The sequence below is a fragment of the Diadema setosum genome, chromosome 4, assembly GCF_964275005.1.
Source record: "Diadema setosum chromosome 4, eeDiaSeto1, whole genome shotgun sequence".
Lineage (NCBI taxonomy): Eukaryota > Metazoa > Echinodermata > Echinoidea > Diadematoida > Diadematidae > Diadema > Diadema setosum.
The window spans coordinates 19,601,372-19,621,908 of NC_092688.1; the positions used below are offsets into that span (position 1 = coordinate 19,601,372).

General features: G+C 39.4%; 1 protein-coding gene across 1 annotated transcript in view; it reads right to left on the reverse strand.

Moving 5' to 3' along the window:
• The window catches only part of LOC140227589 (P2X purinoceptor 4-like), a 164,952-nt gene extending 148,876 nt beyond the window's left edge, over positions 1 to 16,076 (reverse strand). The window contains exon 1 of the mRNA XM_072308005.1: positions 15,916 to 16,076. Coding sequence (XP_072164106.1) covers positions 15,916 to 16,076 — 161 coding nt within the window. The remainder of the gene's footprint in view (positions 1 to 15,915) is intronic.
• Between the last annotated feature and the right edge of the window lie 4,461 nt (positions 16,077 to 20,537).

Below are 20,537 nucleotides of genomic sequence, written 5' to 3' on the forward strand. Positions count from 1 at the left end.
ATAATCAATAATGTGCTTTTAGTTGAATGAATTGAGAGACTTAATTATGATAATATTAAAGTTTCGAATTTAGAGACAACGTTCTGTATATCAAGAACTCTGAATGTGTCTCAAAGATGGCCGAAAAAAGGAAACTATTGGCTATTTCTATTATAATCCGGACAACAGAGTATACAACTTTAACTGAGAATACGAAATTAACTGACTCTTACTCCTAAACTTGAGACTATAGATGTATGCGGGAAAAAAAATAGGACAGAAAACATGATCTCCCTCGCATGGACTGGACAAATTGATGGACATGGACCCACGATATAAGGCAATCTAAAGGGGAACCCCTGAAACCATTAAAACAAAAGGGTGCAGTGAATGGGTTTTTGGATTCTCTTACAAAAGGTCATGAGCTCAAATCCCGCAAGATTTGGATATTCCTAGACATGGTGCTTTATCTGCATTGCGGATTGACCCACGTGAATTAGTGGTTACAGTTCGTTATTCCGAAGGATCGTCATTCCGAGGGTTCGTTAATTCGAAAATGAAATAAGGTTCGTAATTCAGAAGGTTCGTTTAGTACGTCCCCTTTTCCCGCTTACATTATTTTCGGATTAACAAACCTAATTTCATTTTCGGAATAAGGGACCTTTGGAATAACGAACAGCTAGGTATAGGGAATTTGTGTTTTTCGGGGAAAAAAAAAACCCGAATCTTCGGAATAACGAACATCATCCGAATAAAGTAGGTGCCTAGAAATTCTTAGGTAATAACGCTGGTAGGGACGTATTGAAGAGCAGTGCAAACACAGCAGAGGGTACCCTTGATGAATAAGATCATACCATCACATTATTACCATGCTGATCTCAAGCAATTTCGGGGAATTATCCAGTGAGAATACGATCCGCCAGCATTTCAGAAGGGCAAGTATTCCATCCTAACCAACTAAAACATAGCTTGTCATCACATGCCGATTTATGCCAATCAGACAAATGCAGTTGACGTGGTTGTGCCCGGGAGATCATGCTGATCTACGGAGAATTAATCACAGAAAATATTGTGCTCTCTTCTTGCCTTGGCGGACCGAACTTCTCATTTCTCTTCTTGGTATATTGCCAACTATAGAGTCGGCTGAAGACTGTTTCAGAAGGGAATGTTATATTAGTGCTGGGCAGGCAAAAGATCTAGCCGGCCGAGGAGTTCGCCAACAGCTTCGGACAATGACCAAGAGTGTCAGGGGAAAGATGCATGCAGAAGCGACTGTCATGATAAGTCCCATTCACATTACTTGCTGACGGTTTTTTTTTTTTCAAACCTCACTTCAAGTTCAAGTGGTGTGGACTCAGTGAGCCAAATCGCTTTGAATCTGAGGCTGTTGAGCTGCTTTATCACACATATTGCTGCTCCAGTACCTGTGTGAATTATTAATGTCAAATGCAAGATCATTGATGCATGAAATTATCGTTTTGATCTGCAAAGTCGGGCAGAAAGAGGGCGGCCTATCATCATTATCTGCTCATTGCCTCGGAGAAAAATATGATGTCCCCAGTACAGCCATGTTGACACTGAGGATAAGCTCAAGATGTGCAAGGTGTCTTGTGCTGTTTTTTAAAGCGTGGCGTGGCGGACGACACGAAGCGAATGGCGACAAGGAGCCGTAAATAGGCGCCCTTCCCTAGCCGGAGATGACCTTCACAGCTTTGCGGCCCTGGCCACCTCCCTGCCAAGGCTTCTCCATCTATACAGTATAAAAATCGATATTACAGTGGAGTGCGAGTGACCAGGCCAGACCATCAGCTTGTGTGGGAGTACTGAGTATACGAGAATCACTGGTAGAGGGACGGAATTCAGGGGGTATCGATTTCTTACATGTTTGACCGTTAACTTCGTGACTACAGAGCATGCCATTATATATTCATATTTTTTTTTATTTTTTCCTGGTGGGTGAACACGTTCCGAGACTATTACTATCTTAAGCACAAAAACCTCATTCTTCTTGTCTTTTCCTCTGCCATTTTGTTCGTTGTCACAGTATATCTGTATATGTTGGTGCACTGACCATGTTGATACTTTGTGCATATACATCCTCACCGTTTCTTCCATAACTTTCTAGTAACATACTGCCTTCATTAGTATCATTTTCCCCTCATTTCGTGTCTTCTTTTGCCTCCACTTCTGCTCCTGCTGTAAGAATCTGAAACTCTTCCTTTCTTCTGACACCAAATCAAATTCTCATCCTTTTCTCCCGCTTCGGTCGTTACCCACGTAGGCCTACTTTTCAAAGTTTGCCCCCGGCAGCTTCTATCTCCCCCTTCCCCCTTCCTTCCCGAAGGTAATCTTAAGGTCACTGGTGAGAGAGAGGGAAAAAGATTATGATTCAACACCACTCATGATAACAATGATGATGATGATGATAATAATGAATCAAAATCATTATTTCATAGATTATACTAAATGCAAGCTAATGCTTCCGCCTGGTTTATCAAGAGCTGAGCCGTCTAACGGTATGCCATCAAACGCGGCGTTGCTGTTGCTAAAACAGCATCACGAAGGCGCTCAAAAATGATGTTCGGAAACTCCAAAGTCAATTAAGTTAAGTAGTTAAAAGGAGGCATAATTGTTTGATCGTCATGCCACTGATGAAGAGATATCCGGCTGTGGTACAGCCAGTCATTTTGTCTTCATTGCCCCTCCCGTGTCGTGTAATGACGAGTTCTATTAGCCGGAGGACTGCTGCGCAACCAGGCTCCAGAGCGAGATGGGCCGCTGGAGGGTGGATCATTTCATCAGTTAACCCTTTATACTTCGTGAGAATCTCATCTCTACACTTTTCATCGCATGCTGTAGCGGTTCCTGGCGGGTAACGGGTTAAATGGGTCATTCCTGATACCCAGCACCCTTATATGATGACCAGTAATTTACCTATTTTATTGACTAAACAACGGAACAAATGGCTGTACTTAGGGCATGTACTTAAACAGGTTCCATCCCGTACTCCTTGCATTACTGCGATGAAAGTGGCTTCATTATGGTAAATATGGACTCGATCACAAACTAATCAGCCAAAGCAGAATGAACTAACGATGTAGCAAGTTAACTATTTTTCATTGCCTTTACTTAGAAACCTTTTTCGGCGACAGTAGTACAAATGGCAAAATTAATTGGCGCAACACGTATGCCTAACGAACTTATTTACACCAATAGAAAACCTCTTTGAATGTTGTTGCGTGTTGTTGCTCTTTCTTTCAAGAGCATGGTCAGGCAGTTTCGAGGTCGCGGTACTTTCATCAAAGAGTAAGACTACACATTTGCTGGATTTCATGCCACTGTCATTCTTCAGTCACTCGAGTCCCTGTATAAAAATGTCAATGCACGAGATATATGAAATTCGATATCTCCCTGACAAATTTACTGTCAAAATATGTTTTCTTGCTGTGGTAAACTGGTCAGAGCGTAAAGAAAGAGAGAGAAAAAATCCGCATGAGTGGACTTGACGTTCTGTTCATTTTCATGGTCGCTGCATTTTGTTTTCGATAGTTTATCAACAAAATTGTCTGTAGTGGCGGCAGCTTTGAATGTTGGAATTGACGAAACGAAGAGCACACATCATATCACCCTTCATCAAGCTGTCTGCCACTATACCTCTCGTGGTTCATTCCCCGGAAGTATACTCCAAAGCTGCATGCATGCACTGCGTGTGAACACGGGGTGAGCACCCATGGATTTTGAGCTTTATCAGAAGTTTAGAAAGAGAAGCCCGCTTCGCCTCCAGTGGAGTACCGGTAATCATAGAAGAAGCGCCAAGCACTTCATCCTCCTGTCAACAATGTACATGTACAGCTAAATTTAAGCGAGTCGGGTGTTCGGGAGCGGGTACACGAAACAGGTATACAGACGGTTTCATGGACACAAAGACAGAAAGACAGACAGACAGACTAGAACAACATAAAATGATGACAGAGAAAAAAGCATTTCAACGTGTAGGTGTCAAAACGAACATATGACGACACGAGTAGTAGTAACATATTGTGCAACAGAGAGAGAGAGAAAAGCAACAAATGATAAAATGGATAGAGATTGAGAAAGAGAAAAAGAAACACTACATGGAACAGCAGTATTGACGACAGATATAAATGGGGGAAAAAAGATACATAGAGAGTGTTAGGAAGGAGTAGCAAGATGAACATATGTATACTTCTAGTGTGAAAAGAGCCACGAAACATTTCACAAGGTAGAACAATAGTAAACACTAACACCTCTTGAGTAGTTGGGCGTTGATAAAATGATTGAGTTGTGATGAATATATCGGAATGGATAAAAATGAGCGGTGACAGCAAGCTTTTATGTCAGTGGTTGCGGGTGGAGTTCACTATAAGGCAATATATTGTCCAGAAAAGTAGCAAGTTCTTAACCATGAATGCTGTGACTCATTTATCCTTGAATGGAGTAATGTGACTCATTTATCCTTGAATGGAGTAATTGACTTATGCAAAGAAACGTGTTAACAACCACCCACGAATGATATATAATATAAGTAAGTGTATAGCGATACCGGCAACAAAAATGCTTAACAACGTCGTCGTTGCTTTTCAACTTTCTCCCACATCTTCGAGAAACTTTGTGGGCGAAACCAATTAAGGAGGTGCTCGCCTAGTACCTCCTTTGCAAAACTCGTCAGGTTAGGGCTCTCTATTTGATGTCAGTGCCATAAGGCTTCTTGTCAGTGAAAGCGTGAAGTAATCATTAGGTGAAAAAGACGAAAAATTGATTTTTCTGAGAATAGAGTTTTGGCTCTAGCGTTTTGTTTTGTTTTGTTCTGTTCTGTTCTGTTTTTTCTGAGGGGCATACTGCCAAATTCTCGTCTTTCTTCTTGTTTAAATAGCGTGATTTGTCATTGACAATCATCAATTGGGGCAAAATGTGATTTACATTGACGAATCGATTGTAACAGTGGACGAAATAAAACCACAATACGTTCCTCCTACCAGGTTTAAACCCATCCCTCCATTTGCAATTGTCACATAATTAATTTCACTCAATATCAATGCCTTGTGACAGACACCCTAAGTGAGGAATGGTTGTGACAGAAGCGAAACTTTAGCCCTGATTGATAGAAACCTATTGTCTCCTCCTCATGTGGATTTCATAATAGGTATTTATTATTAACAAAGCTACTGATATTTTGTGCCTCGTACACTGTAATATTTCTTTATCATTCTGAAATTAACACCTGTTCTACGATTTTTCTGTTATTCAATTACGGACTGATGTATTGATCTGCTTTGCAGAAATCAATATGAATTTTTTTCAGAGAAGGCAATGCTTTCGAAAGGAAGTCAAAGACGAGAATTAGCAATATCATTGTCACTATCATTTCCCGCCTCTCCTTCTCCCCCCCCCCCCTTTCTCTATCCTCCTGTGTCTACTCAGAGAGAGAGAAAAAAAAAATCCAAAGTATCACTGCAGCGTAAGCACTACTTCCCAAGAGGAGGCGAATCCAGGAATTCCGTAAAGGGGAGGCGCCTTTACAAAATTAAAGGGGGGCGCTCCCTCCCCCTTTTTATCTTTTTATTTCTTTTGTTTTGACAAAAAAATAAAAAATAAAGGGGGGCACGCGCCCTGTGCGCGCCCGCCTGGATCCGCCACTGATGTTGGTGAAAGGGACATTGCATTGCGGGTTGAAATATGACAGGGCTTAAACACTAACGGGATTCGAATATAATTATGATCTCCTGGGTTAACCCTTCGTGTGCCTTGAGTGCCGATTGGCACAGATATATCATAGACCTGTATGCACTGTCCAAAGTCCTTTACACAGAGAGAGTTAAGCTGGCTAGAGTCCACAGGTGTACACACCCCACCATGATGCTCCCATTAACCGTCTCTGTCCAAAATTTCATGGGTTTACCGGTTAGTCTCTGTAATATTTATATTGATTTTGGTACTTTCAATGCGCAATCTGTATCTCATCATTATGAAAGTAACAAGAGAACAGAATGGATACAATGGGCTATATACATAAAACTACAAGTTGTTCACTTGCGGGTATGCGCTAAATGCTTGCAACAAAATAACTGTGTGTATTAATAGCTTCTGCATCTCCTATACTACATAAAGTGAGACAAATGTATATCTTGGCTGCTTAGCTGCAATTGTGGTGGTATATCTGATCAACATACATGCTATTTTCTACGAAATATACGTCTTCTACTTCTTGAGGATACTTAGATGTTTACTATTGAGACTTCGTTCAAGATGGCTTTCGATGGACAATTCAAACCGTGAGAGATTTTAATCCTGACAACCATCATTACTATCTTTTTTTTTTTTTTATTTGTTATGAATTCACAAAGGACGACGATAAAACAGTCCTTTCAAGTAATTGGTCTGGCTTTAAATGTGAGGTACCATGGGGAAATAAACCCACATCAGTTCTGTAATCCTAAAACGACATTATCATGATTATCATCCGACACAGTCGTGATGCCCCCGTTTATTATCATAAATATGTGTTGGACTTCTCATACAAGCAAGGGGACAAAGCATCACTGAGATAAAACATGTCCTTGCACAATTGCATTCCTCAAACTTAGAACTCTACTTCTGCAGAGATGAACTTTCAAAGTATTAAGAGGTGATGTAATAATGTTAAAGCCAAACGTGTTTGCTGACAAACGATGATTCAAGGTAAGATTGCAAAACTCAGTGACTTTCCATCACAAGTGTTTGTCACTCAATCGGACACGTAATCAATGACGTATAGTCATGTGCGTTGATCCTGAAATAATGAAATATAAACACACACGCACGCACACACACATACACAAACACGCACACACATACAAATATCCAAAATATCAAACGAACAAAAGGGCACAAGGGGAAGACCTATCGGAAATCGCATGGAAATCTGTTTCCGTTAAAGAGATTCCTACCTCCCATTCACATCGTAACCTTCGTTGAAGCTTTCTCACTGATCCGTCTTTACGTAACTTTTCTGAAAGAACCACGCACTCTATACATGGTGTCCATGCAATGAATTATCTTGGTATTTCCCTGACAGCATTGTCAAACGCGTTCCCAAAGGCTCAATTACTTGCCGATTTTATCTTCTGTGCCTTTCTTTGTAGCTCGTTTCAAAAAACGGGATCGCAAAGACCTCTGAATATAGTATATATTGGGTAAAATTTTCTAATATTGCGGATCACTTCTTCAATCTCTTGAAATAATTCATCATGCAGCGAATGGCAATGACAAATGAATTCGCCGATACGTACAATAAATTGTGGTCAGGAGAAATCAGATGATGTGCTCCTCAGGATCTCGTATGAGACTTAGAGATATTCTCTTTAACTCATTTTCTTTGTTATTCCCTTCTAAAGCTTTCTTCACACACACTCAGAAAAAAAAAAATATGCTCAGAGAATTGATTTGATATGATCAAATAGCTGACGTCACATAAACAACATATCATAATGACGAGTATGATAAAGTCTACAATATATACAAGCGTTTCATAGACAACCGCACCTCCATTTTGTTCAGAATTGACCACGTACATATATCTTAAGTAATGAACCAACATTTCCATTGCCTAAAATTTCAGGCGGCCTGATAACTTTAAATCGTCATTTACTGATATTGTTAGGCGTGTGTTACATTTTCCATTTCTAAACATAACCTTTTCCTTAGAGGTAGATTAGGTGAAAAAAAAAAGAATCAAAGAAATTCTCTTCTTTTCTCTTATAACTTATCATGATCGGTCAATTAGAAATTGACAAGACAATTTGTTAGCAATCTCTCTGTCTGTCTATCCGTCTGTTTCCTTCCCACATTCTCTCTTTTTCTGTCTTTCTTTCTATCCCTCTCACTCTCGCCTCTGCTCCTAAGACTTTCATTATGTACGTGAGTTAAAGGAATGATAGTTTTAATTGAGATGGGGATTCAGGTTTTGACTTTTTGCGAGATGATTAGAAACCACTTATAAAAAATATCAAAGAGCATGCAATTCTTAAAGGAATCAAAATTTTATTTGATGAAAATGGGTGAGATATCCAAAAACACACAGGTCCTAATAAAAGGTGGGTTCCACCTTTTATTAGGACCACTTTGTTTTACTTTGTTAAGTTAAAATCTGAATACCCATCTCAACAAAAACTACATACCATCCCTTTAAGCTTGACAGTTCAAAAACTTCTCCCTGTCAAGGAATTAACGGGAATATCATCTCCAGTACCATCAAGTCCCATGCAACTTTGACCATTTCAAGTGGTCGTTTATTTGGAGGAAGAATATAACTTTTTTGGTCATTTATATTTTGATACAGTCAATTGTATTGGTCCTTACTGTCAGTCATTTCTAAGCAATTCCTCATTTTTCGGAAATAGTGATCTTACGTGGTCCTACATTTTCACACTGTCTCTCGTATATTTTGAAAATTAAAGTATTGAGAATATTGTCGTTGAAAGCTTGTTTTTGGATGCTTCAAAAACTTGAAAATCTGCCATTTGCAATTTTTCTCATTATACACTGTTATGTAGTGTCAGAAAACAGCAACAACATCATTTTATAAACGGTCTATGTACGTTTATTATCTTGATAAATACAGCATGATTTGTCAAAACTTATTCATCAAGTGTTCATGTCACTATGTTGGAGAGTTTTTACATTGACTTTCACATTTTTTGACAGCATCAATCAACGAAGTTTAACTTTTGCATATTATCTGAGCCAACATATGCGATAAATAATGTATCTAAACACTTACTACATCATGCTCATGCAGATTTGGCGGCACAAATCCAGTTGGAATCATGTAGAGAATGCAGCGAAATGTCAACGATATCGTCATGGCAGAATTGCAATCCCCAAAAGACGGCAGTCTCGTGAGAATATGGAAAAGGAGTCAACTCCACACAGCCGAAGATTAAACAAGAATGAAAAAAAAAAGAGAAAAATATATCCTCGCACCCGAGCTGTTGCAGTCACCAACATGATTTTTGTATTTGTTCTTTTTGTTTCATTTTTTTTTTACATGCACAGCAACTACAGGATAGAGGTTTCTATTTTTGACGAGAAATAATTTGGCAAATTGCATCTGGGCCGGCATCTGGGGTATGGGAAAATATAGTTACTATACCGTTATCATATTATATATTTCGTCACATATCATGAAAATCTATAGGTATAGGACATGTAAACGACAACTAGATATTCTCCTGGTCATGGCATTTCAAATCAAATTTTATCAAGAGTTGATTGTCGAATCACTGTCTGAGGAACTATTTTAAGATCGTATACGAATATTGATAGCATTTTACCATAAGCAACTGTCAAAGTGTGTATATGTGTTGGAAGATTTATACGTATCTCCTCTTCACTGATTTTAACCTCCAACCTCGGCAGAGACAATGATGGTTAGCCATTTTATCAAACATGGCAGTCTCTACACTGCGATATGACAGGGTCAATAAATTTTCATCTATTCAACCGATCACTTTGCCAGGACGAATTACGGAGCGGGATTGTACACGGAGCAACGAACTACCGCCCATCAGTCCGCCCCAGGCACGGAGCGCGGTGCAAGGGGAGTGTGCCATCAGAATGCTGCGAATCTGCACAACCGTATAAACTATAGGCACTGTGACGATTGCCTTCCACATGAATGATTATAACGTTAAATCCCCATCGCATAATGAGAAGTGATTACATCTTGATGCGTTTGTGCGGTTATGTAAAAAGGCACGCGTGAACGAACCTGGGCTGTTCTTAAGGGAGACCATGCTCAAATTGTTTCCTGTGAAACAGAATAACAACAGCAAAAAAAAAAAAAAAAAAGTTCTGGTTGTAAATTTCTATGCATGTTTCACTTCGTCAGGTAGAGAAAATGTAATTTTTCCTAGAGAAGATGTGGCAAATAACATCGCTAGCTAAGAATGCAACACGTGGTCTCCTTGCCGTATAGTGCTCTGTTATAGTCCGCAGAGAGACGGACCGCAGAAGATAACATTCAAGACTCTCATTTCCCTTTTTTCCCCTCGCCGTTAAGTAGTTTTCCCAGACCAGTATGCTCACGCTTTGTGTTTTAAAAATATTACATTAGTTGTGTCTTTTTTTTTTCCAACGTAAAAAAGGTATTTGATAACTATGAATACGTTGTTTACGTCCTTTAATCTGTCTCTTGACGCATAAAGGCGCGTGACGGTGTGCTAGGAGGAGCTGGCTTTGTGTGAACAAAAGGCGGTTGTCACACAGTTTACCAAGGAACAGATGGCCACGACAGGACGAAATACTAAAAGGTAGAGACGCCAATTCGATATCATGGACACCAAGAAGTAAATGTGAAAGTGTGGGGAGTGGAGAAAGACGCAGGTGGAAAGTGTTTGGGGATGGCCTGGGGGACAATGACTGGTGCATTTATAGAATGTCAGTCAGTGGAATCAAGTGTTGGTTTCCGTCTGGAGCTGACAATAGCATCGATTCAGTGGCGGGAAGTCGTACTTAGACAGTCTCGGAATCTCAAATATGAAATATTGTTTATGTTAAACCAGCTGCATATCTCTCTCCTCTCTCTCTCTCTCTTTATCTATCTCTTCATTTACCTCCCTATCTATCTATCTATCTGGCTATCTGGCTACATACCTATATATCTGCCTGTCTATCTATCTACCTATTTGTCTATCTATCTATCTTTCTATCTATCTATCTATCTATCTATCTATCTATTTATCTATTTATCTATTTATCTATTTATCTATCTATCTATCTTTTTATCTATTTATCTATCCATCTATCTATCTATCTCGATCTCTATCTATCTATCTATCTATCTATCTATCTATCTCTCTATGTATCTATTTACCTCATATCTGCATGTCTTCACACTTTCTGGTCCATACATGCATACATCATGAATGTACATTGATCTTACATATCAAACGATGTTGAAAAAAAAAATATAGGAGCTGACATTGATTTTATTTTGTGCTTATGAGATGAGGCTACCTATAGAGGCACTATACATCACTTCATAAATTCCCTGAGGTTGTTCATGCATGATGCATAAGAAGTACCACACTGAGATACAAGAGTTCATTAGTATGCAATACTTTCTGTAGCTTCATATATAGTGACTGACATTCAGGTGCGGGAAAACTACAGCTGGTATTAATATTCCATGATAATCACATCACCAACCCATACACCTAAAACACACACACACGCACACATACACTTACTCACTCACAAACATAGTAAAGTTTACTATAATATGTCTGTTGATCTGCCTATTACAAACAGTCGCTGTGTACCTGAGATAATTATGTATGCCTCGGCCAATGTTGTCTTAACATGCTAATTATAAGTTTAAGCATGCGATGTAGGCTATTTAATAGCTGACATTTTTAGGTTCATATACAGTGATTGATCGAAGCAGAAAATGCCTATTTAGCATCGCTTGAGGTTCACCTAGTTTTCGTGCCATCATATTCTGATTTTTTTTTCTCTAAATCACTGCACCACATCAGAAATTGGGACTTTTTTTTTCTTGCATTTGCTATTCATAGATCTTGCCTGTGCAATATTGTTGAACGTGGTCTAATCAGGAAGGAGTTTTACACTTTTGCCTGCAATCAATCTGAATAAATTCATGACTGCGCGACAAACTGTCTTGTATTCGCCGTTCCGCGATAGCTCATGCGAACGTTCCGGAAAATGTCTTTTTTCTCTTTTGTATTGGTGAGGCATGTATTCATTCGTTTTCAAAGCGAAGTAATGCATTAAAACTCGCCCGAAGCATAGCCATATATAAGATATATGGAATTCATGCTCGAACAAAGAATGAACTTGGACAAACCATGTGACCAGAAAGACTATAGTCAATTAACACATAGGGAAGTATCCATTTCATTGCTTTGAATTGAATGCATTTACAACCTTTTTTTTTTCTACTACTATTTTCAAATACTAGGCTTTACTGAGACAGCAACAAGACTTTGTTGCTGTCAGGTGGATGTGCTGGCAGGCATAAATATTACATGAATATTACGTCACAGATGCTTATCTCAGTGAATTAAAAAACCAACATGCCTGTTACTGCATAATCTTACCCTTTTCTGCTCATGTGGGAAGCGAAATTACAAAATGGCTTGTTACTCATTCAACTACACTATATCTATAGGATTATCATACTATCGCATTTAACTTAGAGACAAGCAGCATTTTTCCCAAAGAGTACAGCCTCTTGAACAGTATTTAACCCTTCTTAACCTTGAGTACTTCTTGCATTTGCAATGATACAACTGAGAGTATATAAACTGGATATATAAATCATCTAGAAATTAGTGTTTTTACCCACCTTCCACACTTCACATAATATATTCGAAGTAAACCTTGCATTGCAGGAACACGCGTGTCTCGCAGTTGGTCTGTTTCTATAATTTTGTACAAAAAAAAAAAAACACATGAGATTTCCAAGGATATTTTTCAATCTTTGCTTTAAAGGTAAACATTCAATATGAAATAACCATTTCACGAAGATATCCAAATTTTATCCATATCCGTAAAAAAAGAAGGAGACCTTTTCCCAACTGCCAGAAAGTTGGCTGAGGCTTGTATGAAGTTTGTCCTAACAAGAAGAAGTAACTGGGCTTGTAAAGTATACCTTCTTTGTCTTACAAAGCAAAGCTAATTCATGTAATCTGCATTACCAGCATTGAAAACTTTCAGTATGTGGAGTTGGATGGAATGGTTGATTTTTGTTGCTGTTGTTGTTTACTATAGATATGAACAGAAACAGTTCTTTTCTTTTTGTATATCATTAAAATACATGGTCGATTTAGATTATTACGTTGTATATTCTGGTGAAAAAAAAAGAAAGAAAATAAAGCTTGACTTCAGTGAGATGAAATTAAATTGAATTGTCACCAGGTCCTACCAGAAAAAAAAATCATGAATCTGAATATTTTGATAAAGTCAGCCTTTCTTAAAGTAAACAGATCTATTGCTGGGAATTGACAAAGCGTAATGGCACATTGTAACCATATGTCAATTTTTGTGCGATTGAAAGGCATTCCTATTATGTCATGACAAATTGGCTGCATTCACCCCCCCCCCCCCCCCGAAAACATTGACCTTCTTTATAGTTGCTGATTTTTTTTTTTCGGGGGGGGGGTGGCAGGGGTGAGGGTATGGAATAGGAGGGGGACGGAGTGAAAGGGAATTACGAGTAAAGTCTCAAAAAGTAATCTATACTTTAAGGCCCGAATTCACGAAGGTGGTACACAAATGAAACCATGGTTTAAACCATAGACAAAAACCATGGAGCGCCAAGTGTCGCACGGAATATTTCGTTACGATATTGGTCATTTCGTCGATGAAATGATTATTTTGTAACGAAATGATAACATTTTGTAACTAAATGAACATTTCGTCCACGAAATGATAATTTCGTTAACGAAACGGTCGTAACGAAATATTCCGTGCGACACTTGGCGCTCCATGGTTTTTGTCCATGGTTGAAACCATGGTTTCATTTGTACCACCTTCGTGAATTCGGGCCAATAGCTTTAAACGTAAGAAGCTTTTACACCTAGCTTAAGAACTGGTTAAGGTATGCGGCTTAGGTGTATTGTTAAAATTGGCAGCATTATCTTGCATTACGTGAATTTAACTGGTTCCCTACGAGGATCTCAAATTTCGGTGGACTAATTCTTACATGACCTATACCACATTCCTGTATAGACAGTATATAGTGTGACCAAGACGTTTTCAGAAAGAACAAAATGAACTAAATTGTTAGAAATACATGAAAGGAGAAGAAAGACAGACTTATAGAAGCAACGATTGCTTTCTCTCTTTCTTTCTTTCTTTTATTTGGCTGTCAAGTGACAAAATGCATTGAGTCACAAAGGATAATATTGCTCACTATAAATGCAATCGAGCATATGAAATACAGTATTCATAAACTGACATGTATACATATTCATGGACATGAATAATACATGTATGTGTGTAAATATATACGCAATGTGTGTGTGTGAGGGTGTGTGAGGGTGTGTGTGTGTGTGTGTGTGTGTACCCGCGCATACAGGCACCATTGTTTGATATTATGCTAGCGGGAAATTTTTCATGTACCTTGTCCCCGTTTATTCAAGACTTTAAAGGGACCGCCGAACTTTTTTTTTAGGGGGGGGGGGTGGGTTCAAGGGTCAATGGAAAGAATCTTTATTTGATATCCAGGTGGAACTCTAATAGTGTCATGGGGTTTGTGATCGTTTTGCCCTATTTTTGCTTAAATGCCTAACAACTAGCTGGATCTCTTTTTCTTCTGGACTTGCTTTTAGTGATTTAAAGATAAGCACTCTCTTTTAAAGGCATAATTTACCATTTGCAGATGAAACAAAAACCCAGCAATTGTGCTTCCAAATAGTTCTAAAATGTGAGTTAGGGGTAGAAACAACCAATGTAAAATTTTAAACCAGTATAATCGGTGTTAAGTATTGTTAAATATACAAAATGTGAACAATAATTATGATAAAAATGTTTCCAGACTAAACAGTCTATAATACAGTTATGGTTTAATGAGAAAAATAGTGATATCTCCTTATATTTTAGGCTTTAATGCAAAAGTTTTATGTGGTAGGATGTTTTGTGATACAACTGACCTACACATATGCATCAAAAGTGATATCTTGAATATTTTTTAAATCACTGCTCCCAAAGGTAAACAAGACCTTTAAGATAAATCTGACATGAATATGTTAATTGTCAAGGAATTACCCGGTACAATACTATGTATGAAAATCTATAGATTTTTCCAGCTGTCGACAAAGCAAGGCGATAGAAATCATCTGTTTCTATAGGCCTACTCAATGCATTTTCACACTTGGAGTCCAGTTCGAATGCATGAATTGTTCCTTTGTCGATTTTGGCGACCGTAGGGATTGCCACGAACTTAAAAGGGTTTCTTATTTAGAACAGGGATTATAGTCATTCCCTCTTCTTCACGTCTACCCTTATCGTGGGCGTATAATTTATCTGCACTCGAGTCTTGTCCAGAGAGCCGAGCGTCGATGCTGGTATAAGGAGACTTCCATGAACACTGATTGACAGCAAGATAATACATCATAGTCTGACGTCATTAACGCGAAATTATCATGGGCTCTTTGTCACGAGTCGCAACTTTAACTAAGATAGTAAACCCTTATATATTTTGAACAGATTCACAGTCATGCATCGTTCTCTGTGATCTTGGGCTCAGAATCCTCTGTATCGAAAATGAGCTTTTCGATCATTTCGGAGGTTAATATTAGCAGTCGTATAGGGATGTCTCGTCTGGTGAGGTGTGAACAGCTATTGTGAATTGAGAACAGCTGTGAACAGTATTGTGAATATACCAAAAGCTGTTGCGATAGCTATTGTACATTGTAATTATTGGAGAGCGCTTCAGGAAATTAAGCCCAGATCTAGCCCCTTACTAGTATCCTTGCTACAAAACAATCGATAGCCCACCATGCGCAATAACAGCAGTAGCAACTCCACATAGTTTGATGACATCAAACCACGTTTCGATAAAACGTTAGTTTGACCTTCATAGCTACGGTTTTGTGTGAAGCGCCTTCACCTGTCGAGGAGTATCAAAACGTGAGGAGACCAAAGTATAAATCGCGTAATAATTTTCATCCATTATGATCTTTCTGGTGCACATGCACGAATCAATAAAGAAATCGCAAATGTCATCTGACAGAACTAAGTGTATAAGTACTTCAGTGATTTACTATACAATTTGATACAAACACGGATAGAAGCTCAGAATATTGACCATATATTCCAAGATTATCAAAGCATCTGCTCATTTCAAGAAGAGAACACAGAGCGACTATTTCGAATCGCCTTACACAAATAAGCAAGAAAAAGGTCACTTACCCGAAGGCGTATAGCACAATGCCCATTTGAACTAGTCTGTTGATGGCGCCCACTTTTTTACTCTTTATCTGGACCATTTTGGGCGTGTCATAGTCAAAGAAAGTGTCTGACATGGACGTCAGGAGAGCTGAAAATTTGGTGCTGGAGCCCATTTTCGACATCGGTATTTGTTTCCCTGTTCCTCAGAAACAGAATAAAAATTTTGGTTGACACCTAAGAAATATTCTCAGGTCAAGACGTCTATATTTTTTTTTCTTCAGAAGTCCACAAGAATTCCTAGTCCGAGGGAAGCTTTATGAAGACGTCCAAGATGATTTGCGTGAGGGATTTGATTCGATGAGATGCTAGCTGCGTAACAAAAATGACGTGAAGGTTTAGGCGACTGCTTCTTCTTTCTGCTCGTCTTTGATAAATCCTTCTTTTTTTCTCTCGAGAAAAGTTCAGCGATGGTATCCAAGAACCATTGTTCTAAATCATGATGATAACAATGCTTGTTTTATCCACGTAAAACTTTCAGGACCTGAAGGTTTGAAATGTGAACATTTCCGTCAGGTCTACTTAGAGACAAAGATATTAATTTGACAGTTACAAAGTCTACCGCCACACCAGGTGAATGTTTTCAAAATGATTGACTTGATAATAAAGGTCGCTTATTTTAGAGAGAACAAAATCATTTTGTTGACGACCACCGATGCTATGTAAGTACGCTGACCCTGTGGTAGACATCGAACTGGGGCCTAATGACTATTTTGTCAAATATTCATATAGTTATTGACGCAGAACTGATAGAGGGCACACGTGTTACAGTTTCGTCTTTGTCAAGTCGGAAATTGGAGCTAGTTCTTCAGCCTGGAAGCGTCGGTGCCCACGCACGACTCGCTCACCTGGACTTCTCCACTCCTTACCCGTTCCTGCTTCGCACGATCCGCCCGGGGAGAGCTAGCCTATGCATACTTAAAGTATACATTACCGACAGAACACACGGGTCGATGTATGGAATGGGATAACGCGTGGAATCCCTCAGCTAGTCATACGAGTATCCTCACACAAACCGATAGTTTTCGATCATTCCCGATTTTAGATGGATAGTCACGTAATGGACGAAGGAATAGCCGTGCGAATGAAGACTCTGTTACACCATACCCATGAATCTTTCATGTAATAATCCGATTCGGTTGCGATTCGGATGGGGCAACACCAAGGATGAAGTGATAGTTAAAATAACAGCAACAACATCAGCCCAAAAAAGGCAAACAAGAAGTTCTTTGCAGCACGCTAATAATATCTAGATCTGCGTTTTGAGGGAGACAAGAGTCCGCAGTGAACGATGTTCGCGACGCTATTTAAATCTTGCAATGTTAATCCACATAGATCAATGGATGTTCATGTAGAGTGTATCATGAATAGGTTCCCGATTTAATCAAGCGAAGCAGTGCTACCTTTTCCTCCCGTTGAAGCCTTCGACAAATGACTTTATATCAGATCAATAGGAGAGGAATACAGGTGGGTAAGCTATGAACATTGCGCCAACTCACACGCCATCACAAAATTCATTTTGCTCAAAGAATGTCACTTTCAAAGATATGGCAATGAGGAAGTGACAAATGGTTTGCTAATGAACAAAAGTGGTGACGATGAGGGCATCCAATTCGATTTTGTTTCCTATAAAAGCTAATGGCACGTGTACTCCCTCAAAGCGAACCTATTGCCCGTTTTAGCGTCATGATTCAACCTCCCATAGTATTTGCTCGGTGAAAAATTAATAAACTGCCGAAGGAGGTAGCGCGCCTGCTGCGACCGTGAACGTCCCGACTCGGAGAGACCGTTCCTCATGTACGGCTTCCTGATTCCAGTGCTGAAAAAAATGAAATGGCGAGCCTACTCAGTGCCTCCTTGATCCGCGAGGCTCTGGTGAAGAAATGTAGGCCGAAGAACGGGCGTAAACTCGCGAACGAGGACGGACTCAAAGCTTTGAAAAGGAAAAAAAAAGAGGCCTATGAGTTGGTGACGTGGTATTCCTCGTCTCTTCGAATGGGCGACTCATTACTTATTTGTGATGGCGGCAGGTATGCTGTGATTGGTCGCCGAGTGCGGTATAGACGTCTTAAGAACGGAGAAGCAAAGTTTGGGGCGTGCGCGCGCAAATGCCGTTAGTTTACGTCAGCGTAAGACGTAAGCGAAATTGTGGTGTCCAGTGGAAGTCGATGATTTGTAATAACCGAGTCAGGGACATGGTTGCCGATCTTGCATACTTCAGTCACAAAGAGATTAATGCGCGCCGCTGTGGAAGAGCGGTCTTGTTGTAATGAATTGACTTTTCTTTCTCGTATTCTGGAAGTATATTTCGTTTGGCGGGTATTTTCCCATTTCTTTCTGTCCGACGAGAACACATCGTTGGGTCACTGATTGAATGCAGACATCGCAAAATTAATTGTTGAAATTTCTTTTAGATTCCCTTTAATTTGAAAGTTGAATGAAGATTGACCTTTCGTGGTCATGTCGGCAAGTCATTACAGAGAAGGAAATAATCACTTCTTGTGGTCGTGAATTTAACGAGACCAATTTTCCCCAGGTAATCATTCGATATCGTGGTATCATCACTACTGTTATTTGGACTTCATGACATGATAGGGAAAAGACAGTTTGTATTTTCCCCTCAGTCTTTTCAATAGGATTTCATCATTCAACTCGACCATCGATGTACTCTCCCCATAGGTAAAGATTTACAGCAATCGACAACAATATTTGAAAGTCGTGATATCTTTTAGGGACCCTTATAGACAGACACTACATGACCTCTGTTGAACGTATTAGATATGAATTTCGACATGTCTATTGTAATCATCGTTGACCGCAAATAAAAACAATGTTTCTTACGATTGTTCGTGGATTCAAAAGGCCAGTGCAGCTGGCGATACATCTAGAAACTAGGAAGAGCAAATAAGGTATAAATTTTACACCAATTGGACAACGGTTTCTACTTTCTTTTGTTAGTTTTTATCAAAATGGCAAAACGAATCAAATCAGTTCTGGTCTAATGAACAGTCGACAGCTTACAGCGACCGACGTCGTTGGGTCTTTTAGCGTCTATTGTGTCAGTTTGAATCGGTAGACACAAAATGATTCGAGAAGAAATAGGCATGTAAGAATGTGGCCCTGAATCACAGCAGAAAGCTTGTATATATTAGAAGAGAAAATACTGCATCACAATCATACCTAAAAATGCAAACGGCAAGGTCAGAGAAAGGGCTCGGGTGCACGTATTGCATGAGTGAAAACAGTTCTGTCTTATTCTTTACGAAAATGAAGAATGAAAGGGTTTATTAGACCCAGTCATGACTTCTTTACCTCGAGTCCTGCCACTAATGACTCTGAATTAGTTTGAGCAGAAGAAATAGAAAGCGAGGCAAATACAAAAGAAGGTGACGAAAATACGACTCTTCCCGTTCATTTTTTTTTAAACCACTGTCTTCGTTGTGCATGCAATCAACAGGCGAGTTTTCATTAGCCCCTCCCCATATTCTAGCAGATTTCTTACCATCAACTCGATTTCTTTTGAGATGGGCAAAGTTGAGATGGGAAGAGACACGGAAAGAGCAACGGGGGAAATTGAAAAAGCGGGCAAGACGCGGGGAGGGAGGGTTGTGTTCCGGGCACCACTTGATTGGGAACACGAGTGGTGACTGTTGGGCGGGGAGCGAAGCAAAGGAACACAGTGCCGAGTTTTGTGATCACGAAGGGCGAGAGGTAATGAGTTCGGATGGCGGAGAAATTAGCACAAATAGGAACAGAAGGAAGGCAACAGGCAGGAAAGGAAGAAGAGCAGGGCACGTGTGGTGACCATGGGGAACCGAATATCGTTCTCCCAAATGCTTGCTGGCGTGCGTGATTTAGCTTACAGCCGCGCATCGCAATGTTTCCGATTTATATTTCGCATCGATGAGCTTCTGAAAACAACGAAAGGTATGATTGATTGTCCGTAAGTAATTCATCTCAGCAGTACAAGAAATATCGGGTTTAATAATGATAATGATAAGGTGGTTGTTTCTTCAATAAATATCAGGCTATCTTCAGTATTTATAACGTATCCAATAGAGAAGATGTCAGCCAGGATTAGTGTATGTCAATATTTTGAATATATAGCCTGTGTTGTCTTGGAAGATATCCCTTGCACACACAATAACGGCGTTAAATACAAACAAAAAAGTTCGTGTGCAGGCATAGCTAACAGCGAAATTCGTTTCTCATGTTGTGTTCGTTTGTCACGCTCATACGCCCTGGAATTACCGTAGTATAAACTGCCAAACTTTATGGTATCCGTTCCGCCATACTGGAACATAACCGTTCTTCATCCTAATATAAAAAGATATTTTGTAAAAGAGTAGAAAATAAACTTCTTACGGACCGATTTCGTCTTTCGTGAACTAGGGTAACGTTTTGCGGCATAAGTCACTGTAAATACTATATTCCTCCTCCACGTCTACAGGGCGATAAGGTGTTATGTGAGATACAAATGAATAAAAGCAATTTACTTCGGAGAGGATAATTGTTCGTGGCTCTGACTGAATTCGATTAAGGACATTTTGTACATGTCATGGCTCTCCTGTTGGGATGGAAGATAA